At 31.1% G+C, this 8,759-nt stretch overlaps 1 protein-coding gene across 1 annotated transcript; it reads right to left on the reverse strand.

The window, feature by feature from the left end:
- Window positions 1-1,197: 1,197 nt before the first annotated feature.
- Window positions 1,198-6,878, reverse strand: LOC134269857 (probable ATP-dependent RNA helicase ddx56; the record flags this gene model as incomplete). The annotated part of the gene is made up of 5 exons (XM_062752048.1): window positions 1,198-1,278; window positions 2,798-2,878; window positions 2,974-3,048; window positions 4,099-4,149; window positions 6,801-6,878. Coding segments are annotated over 5 exons (366 nt in total), but the record flags the coding sequence as incomplete, so codon positions are not given.
- Between the last annotated feature and the right edge of the window lie 1,881 nt (window positions 6,879-8,759).

Here is an 8,759-nt window from a genome sequence, read left to right on the forward strand (position 1 = left end):
CAACATTCACGAAAACGCGGACTTTATTTCTTAATTATAGAATCCAAATTTCTTGTATGGACTAAAACATCATGTAGGGTGAGTTCACCATGCATCGGACACATACCTTGCTTTTGACAACTTTAGGCAATAAACTCTTTTTCAACTTAAGTGTTCTGTGTATTTATTTGTTTCAGTCTTAAAAATGAAGATTTAAATTTTTTGATGATACCGATTGTGTTTATCGTGTTGTGTTAAAAATATCCCGAGAATGGCCTTGGAGTTACGTCATATTTTACATCGCCAAAGGGAAATAACCCGAAATTTATGATTTTGCAAGTTTTAGAGTTATCGTTCCTTTAAATTCGACTTCCACGGAACGAGTCAGACTTTGTTGAATGTTGTCAAGGATTGGTAATTTTACATAAATTATAAAGAAATTTCGCTTGAATGTTTGTTCAATTTTTATTAGAGCTGGTTTTTACTAGCATGCTTATTTCACTGTACATCGGACACTTTTCGATGCAAAGGTAGGCACTACCGTTTTCATACAGAATTCAGTTGACAGCTGTTTTTTTTTTTTTTTTTGCGGAGCAAGAAAATAAAATCTCTATATTTTCAGTTAAAATTCAATTTATCGGTATATAACGTCTGGAATTTGACTCAATTTATTTCTACAAACCAGAGTATGATAAACCATGAGAAAAATGCGCGAATTGCCGCATTTCAAGTATTTTAAAGCATTTCTTAGGCAGAGTGAGGTGTCCTGAATCGTTCTACACTTGTGCAACGATATAGTCAATTATATTAAAGTTGAGGGTTATTTCTTAGATAAAATATAAAAATAATCCATATCAAGCATTTTAAGGTATGATATTTTTCCGGTCTAAATACCGCCTGTCCTATCCATTGTGAATTCTCAATTATTCCTAAAAACTCGATGTTTGGGGATATTTTCTGAATAAAGGGCATATAGTTATGTCCTAAATTGATATTTTTATCACAAACTAAATGTTAAACTCCATTTTGATAATTTTCCGTCGGTAGCGATATCGCTAGAACTTGTTGAAGTACAAGGGTGTCCGATGCATGGTGAGTTCACCCTAAATGTTTCAAATAGATCAAATCTGCAATTAAGCTAGAGAGCAAACCTTATTAAATAACATTTTAGATAATGAAACCTTATTTTCTCAGCTACAACTTATCTTTAAGACATACCTCGTCATCAGAGGATAATTTATCATTATTCTGAACATCATCCACATTTTCATTATTTTCATCAGATTCTTCATCATCTCTCTGAAATTAACAAAATTAATTATACCTTCTCCTCTCAAGTTCTAATTAAAATTATTTTACAATTTTGATTGTCCTTTGCAAAATTCAAGTAATTTAATTGAATTTATCTAGTATCTTTTTACCGCTTTTCTCGATGATCTTTCTTCTTTTCTCTTCTTTCTTTCTCTGCTTGTCCTATTAGCTTTAGACATGATCGTTTTCTTTCATGAAAAATAATTAATATTGCGCGTACCAAATTTGTCCACTTTTCAAAATAAAATAATATCTATATACAAAATAATTCAAACGAAACACATACATTATGGTAAAAATAATCTTTACGTAGCAGAGGGGGGTTATAGACACCGTCCATGTAACATTTGTAAGCATCAAATACATTCAAATTTCACCTAAAAGCGTTTTGAGATTTTAAAATTACGTAAAAGATTCGAGCAAGTAGCTTTTAGGAGAATCCAAAATGTTTCAAATAATTGCAAATGTTTTAAAAATAAACAACTAAAATTCATTGAAAGTGCGATTCAAGACGTCTTCTTAATTTTGATTCAGGAAGGAAACATGTTTTCATTTTTATAGACTCGAGGGTATACATTATTAGATAAATTATGGCTTACTTAACAGCGTTATACTATTACTAAATGAAGAAGACAGACTGTAAAAAAGGTTTTTTGCGTTCAAACGGCGTAGTCGCTCAAATTTTAATCGGACACAAGTGTTATCTATTTTGATTCTACATTTGAAGCCATCGTTTTTTGACAAAATCATTGCACAAATAAATATCACTCAATAATAAGAGGGAGTAATATTTTACATTATAACGATTTTTTTTTATATGGCTTATCATAGATTTTTTTTGGGGTTCATGCGAATAAGTTTACAAAAATTCATTTTTACTTGATTTTACCAAGTAGATCCTCTTTCCCACTGTGGCACCGCCTTACCCTCTAGGTCACAATTTGAACAAATATATTTCAACTAGTCAGTTGAAGCTCTAACCATGTTTCCTATTACCCGGACAAGTTTTTCTCGAGAAGATTGTTAAAGATGCATTGAATATATGTACTAATGTTCAGCATAATCTTCTAAAAAGAGTATGATTTGTGCCAGGTTATCTTAAAATTGACCATGTGTTCTGAATGTCAAAAATGAGAAACTTTAACAAAAACAACGTAGAAAGAAAATTAGAAAATTTCTCTAAAACATATTAGGCCTTTGTTCAGATGAGCTGAAAAATGATAATTAAAATCTCGTCGAATTGTCACATTTAAAAGCCAATACCAATTTCTGCCATTTGTATAATGCATCAACCATTGCTCGAAAATCTTTCAATGAATCTTTTAATCAATGCTTTGTTCAAATTTAAGCGATATTACTGACTTAACCTTATGAACCTACTTCAAAATTTTGACACATATCTCGTCATCAGAGAATGTTTGAATATGATTCTCTTAAGACTTTTGCAATTGAAGTTTTAATCTATGATATGAAAAGAAACTTCATTTTATTCAACATTAACACATACCACAGCATCAGAAAACATTAAATTTTCGTCTCCTTCATTCTCCTCGTCTTCTTCATTTTCTTCAGAGTTTTCATCATCTCTCTGTAAAATGTTGAAATGCTACTTTTTTGTCATCCTACACAGACAGTAAGTTTAAAGTTTTAACTTATTCTAATATCTTCTATTGAAATCCTTACCTTTTTTCTCTTTTTTGATTTTCCTCTTTTTCGTCGACGTTTATCAGTCTTATGATTCTTTGGTGTTGTGTTTTCCTGTCATAAATAAACAAAAAAATTATGCATCCAGTACATACCAAATATGATTGATTTCGAACAAATATAAGTTTTAAATCAAAGAGCCAAAATATTACACTCAACTCGTTTTCAAAAATATAAAGCAGACAAAATTGGTGTTAAAAAAGGTAAATTGATAATTCTGCTCTATTTCATTCTGATTATGAAAATTAATTGTTTGGGAAAATAGAACATAATTATTCAGAACACATTTTTAAGTGGGGTCAAATTTTCGAGGTTTGCGAAAATATTTATTTTTGGTGTTTGATTTCGTGGTGAGAGAAGTGTTGAGTATTTATTTTAACTGAAAATGAATACCCCGCGGTGGGCAAGAAGACGTTTTCTTTTATAGAAGGAAAAAACAAAAATTAAGCATCCGGGAAAATGAGTGATTTTACAGTTTAATATTTTATAACGTTGATCGTTGAACTATACTCGGCCTTTGAGAAGTGAGGAATCTTTATCTTATCAATGTTTGCCTTGACAGGGAATGGCAGTTGATAAGGTCTCGTCTGAAGGATCTACAACTTTCACTTAAAAGTGCCTGGCGCTAAATGAAGGAAGAGTGGCTACCTATAGCTTTTTTCAACTTAGGTCAGTAGCTACCGAAATTCGATTTTTCTATCTCCTGTTCACGAAGCCAGCACTTTGCCGACTGAACTCTCATAAAAAGTCACTTTTAAGAACATTGTTCCAGAAAAAAATATATATTAAAAAGTGCCTATGCGAATTATTCTTTTTTAAACATAATCGGGAAATATTTCCGTATTTTGACTTAATCTCTAAGGTTTTGATTTCATACTTGATTCAAACAGAAATGATGATATTTGAGGAAGTTAGTTCCTCAGCTTTTGGGCAGTTTTTATCTTAACTTTTATTAAGAAATATTTACATTTTGTGAAAAAAAAAAATGTGTCCTAAAAGTGAAAAAAAAATTATATAATAATGAGAAATTTCATTTTTTCAGTAATTGACATATTTTCTCATCTTCCTGTGACCCACAACGTAGAACTCATCCTTAACACATACCCCGTCTTCATTCACCTCCTCTTTATTTTCATCATCTTTCTCATTATCTCTCTGAAATTAACAAAATTTATCATACCTTCTCATCGTTTCGATATATGATTACTGTAAAAGCACAGTCAAATGTTCGTGGGGATTAAATTTCGTTTATTTCGTTGTTAACAATTATCAACGAAAATTAATCCCACACGAAATTTCTATGACTATATATTGAATAGGATTACATGTATATTATATGCCAACGAAACCATTTCTGATGACAAATCAACGAAACTTTATCCCCACGAAAATTTGTGATTCTACAATAATTCTTAAGGGATTCGACTTGGGGTTTGCTGTATGAAAGAACTACAATAGAGAAACTATTTATTTTTACACCATATATAACTTACGTTGACTTCATCACACATGCCAAGTTTGGGAAAAATCAACCATTCAGGTATTTTTCGATGAACGTTTCAAAATACAAGTACTTTTACTTTAGGACTACATGTATATAGAAAAAATACAAATGTTTCGCACTTGAAAGCAATTATATATACAAGAATTACAATAAACTTGCTGCTCAACTTATAGAATATGATGAGTTATACTATAATCCACCATTTTAATGAGAAACACAAAAAAAAATCCCCGTCCTGTTTTAAGAGGAGCATCACAAAGTTCCAAAAATTAAATAATAATGTTTTTTTATAGAGTACTAGAAATACGACAGATTTCAAAGACTTTATTAAAAAATATTAGGAAGAGGCCCGTGGGCTCACCTGAGTAGCTTTTATCATGCAGTTGATTACCAGATTTACCCCTTGTAATACCTTTTGCGACCTAACCCTTTCCCATGGGTCATAATTTTGACAATTTAAAATCTACACTTCCCCAGGATTCTTTCAAATAAGAGTAGGATTTTCTGGCCATTGGCAAGTAGTTCCTGAGAAAAAGATTTCTAAAGATATTTCTATATAGTTTGCTGTATAACTTGGATCCCAAATTGTGGTCCCGCCCAACCCCCGGGGGTCATGATTTGAACAATTAAGAATCTACAATACCCGAGGATGCTTCCATATAAGTTTCAGCTACTCTGACCCAGTGGTTTTTGAGAGGAAGATATTTAATGACCCTATCCTATTTTGGCCTTTTCTCGATTATCTCCCCCTGTGAGAAGACCTGTCCCTTTCATTTGAACAATTTTAATTCCCCTTTTGCAAAGGATGTTTTGTACCAAGTTTGGTTACAATTGGACCAGTTGTTCTTTAGAAGAAGCCAAAAAATGCAAAAAGTTTACAGACGGACGGACGACGGACAAAATGTGATCAGAAAAGTTCACGTGAGCTTTCGGCTCAGGTGAGCTAAAATGAAAGAGGTTTTCTTAAAGTCTATGTTTTGATTTTTAAGATTATTTATTTGCTACTTGTTCTTTTAGAACATTTTTATTACGCTTTCTTGAAGACCTTAGATTATTGTAGACTCAAAATCACACTATTAAGCTACCAATTTACCTATCAGTTGAAAAATCGTTTTAAAAATCTGATATGAAACTATAATTAAATTTTTCAACCTGCAATTTTTAAATTTTTATAATTTTCATTTAATTCAGTAAAAAATGCTTTAAAAAAAGTAAATTCGCTTCATTTAAGTATGATGTGCGAAATATTCCTATAAAAATAATTAAAATTAATGCTTTCTGGATCATTGAGATTCCTTGCAGAAAGACCATTCAAATCATTTGTCTCATATGACTTTCTAAAGGCTTATTGTGACATCATAAACTTATGAATTTTCCCCCATTTTCAAAAAAAAAAAAAAAAAAAAAAAAACATACAAACAAACAAAAAAATATCAAACTATAACTGTGGCCATATTTGGTGAAACATTGATTTATTTAAGGAATGACCTCAATTATTGGCCAAATTATTCGATATAACCCGGTTTGGAAAAGTTTACGCTTTATAATCCGTAACAAGCGTAAAATGACCCAAACCAGGTTTTACTCGAATAATTTGACCACGAATTACAATAATTTCTTATAACTTAATTTCAAAATAATTAAACAAATGTAGATGTAAAATTTGCTCGCTTTTTACGAGTTCAAATCTGCCGCTCAATAAGTAAACCCTAGAAACGGAAGTGATGGGAAGCGAGGGAGGATTGCATGGATACAGATTATTCAGCTGGTTGCCAAGGGGTTGTGTCCCCATACCAAACCAGAATATACACAGAATTATTTGCAATCATTTTTGTAAGTCAACCAATGGCAGGGTAGAATACAAACAAAATTAAAGTATTATAGTTTACCAGTGTATTTTTGTAAGCGCATATATTAAGACATTTTAAAATTACAATTTATCGAATTAGAATTGAAGACCATCTTATAAAGGGAATTAATTGGGATCAAATTGGGATTAAATACAAAAAATATCAAGTAGAAGAAAGTAAAATGCATGAAAACTAACCAAAACAATGAAAATTTCTATTCAAAAGTAGATGGTGTTTTAGATTTGCAAACGATCTCCTTGTTGATATTTTGTATCTTTTAAATGTTCATACTGAAATATACATGCAGCATACAATTTCACATCTTGCATATGTGGATGTTTTTCCTCGTGATTTAATTCATCCCTGAAGCATAGATTCACAAAGTCCCAACATTGTGAGATAATTTTAGATTATGCATTGTAAAACTAGTTATTAGTAAAATCTGTACATACGAGAGGTTTATTGACAGCTTTCTGTTCTTTCCTTTTCTCTGTAGTTTCTTCTTCGTCGTCAGTACCTTTTTTATCCTTCTAAATATAATAAAGACATTGATATTTTATATGAATGTTTTAATACGAGATATTAAGCACTTTTTGGCTGGTTTTGTTTTATTTAATAAGATATACCTTTTTCAATTTTTTGTGTTTCCTTTTTCTTGATTGGTCTTTAGGTACTTCTGATTCGGTCTTTTTCTTTAAAAATCAACAATAGATTAACGGAACATTTGGGGAAATAAAGAAATCAAGGAAAGAAAAGAAGAAAATAAAAAATAATTAATAAAAATGTTATGAAAACTTATAAAATAAGTAGTGGCCATTAGAGTAATAAAAGACTCCAGCAATCTCATTGATCAAATATACTAGTATGCGTCTGAAGCTAAGGATAATATTTTGCAAATCTGGCGTAACGGTTATATATGGGTGTAACGGATCATATGATTTATGCTGTCCGAGGATTCAGAGGATGGCCACTTACTAGATCTCCTTGAGGTTGATGGGAATGAAAGTAAGACGTTAGATAAGGTAAATATAATGTGGGATGTTTTTTTTAAAACATGTTTAATGCATTTTAAAGTCATTGAAATATACTAACATTTTGAACAATGCCGGATAAATGTTAATTAAGAGGAATGGATAATTGACCAAATTTTCAATAAAATGCACAGTTGCGATCATATATACGAAAGATCATTACAATTCAAATAAACGGAAAACTGGAATCTTAATGATGCCAGTCAAAAATTGTGTTACACTCGAGATCAGATAAGCAAAACGGCACTTGTGGAAGAAGCAGTCGATCAATATACCAATCAATCAAAAGATGTGTGGTTCATATTAAAACAATTTCTACCATGAAAGCATAATTAATGAACTACAAACTGAGAACAGTACTTTAGCATCTTCTGAATCTACAATTTCAGCTCAACATTTCATGTTTTTTTTCTCAATTTTTTTTATGTTTACAAATATTCAACTAAAGTATTTGCAGCGATCAATGTCAATTTGAATTTTAGTGGTCAAAATATAACACGTTTTAGAGCCTTTGTTATGTAAACATGTATCATGGTTTTGTTCATATAGGTCAAATCAAAGGTTCAACACTCTTTCGATTTCATATAAAATATATTACATATTAATCAGGTCCAGTCCAAAGACTATTTCTACCTACGTAGGTATTAATAGCTACCTAGGTATTTAAAGCTACCCAAAGTAGCTATTTTTACCTACTTTCTGCTTTACTTGCATTTTGTGGCCAAATGGAGGAACGGCGCAACATGCTGAGCACAAAATTTCTTGATACAGTCACATTGATGATGAATATGACAAAAATTTGGCCAAAAAATGATAACTTCGTATATTATCAATTTTGCCTAGAAACTAATGTAAAATTGCCGATTCCGGAAGTAATCATTTTTTGGCCAAAATTTTGTCGTATTCATCATTAGTGTGACCGTATCAAAAAATATGGTGTTCACCATGTTGCGCCGTTTGGTCTTTTGGTCGCAAAATGCAGAAATTATATAAAGTAGGTAAAAATAGCTACTTTTGGTAGCTTTAAATACCTAGGTAGCTATTAATAGCTACGTAGGTAGAAATAGTTTTTGGACTGGACCTGTTAATAGGGATGTCAATTTTACTCGGAAAGCTTAGTCGAATAGTCGGATGCTTTAGTCGAAGGATAGTCAATATTCGTTTAATTTTAATTATTTTTTTCATATCATTTTCACTGTTTGTCTTTTAGAGACTAGTTAACAAAAATAAACATACGCCATCACCCTTATACAACGAATATCTGAATTGTAAACATGTGCGTAGTACAATAAAAACTGTTCATCAATATGTATCCAATGTATTGGATTTCAAAATTAATGTATTAACTGCACATTTTATCTTAATGCAGGACAGCAAACG

The sequence above is a fragment of the Saccostrea cucullata genome, unplaced genomic scaffold (genome assembly GCF_032062105.1).
Source record: "Saccostrea cucullata isolate Sc308-1 unplaced genomic scaffold, CSIRO_AGI_Scuc_v1 ctg23788, whole genome shotgun sequence".
NCBI lineage: Eukaryota > Metazoa > Mollusca > Bivalvia > Ostreida > Ostreidae > Saccostrea > Saccostrea cuccullata.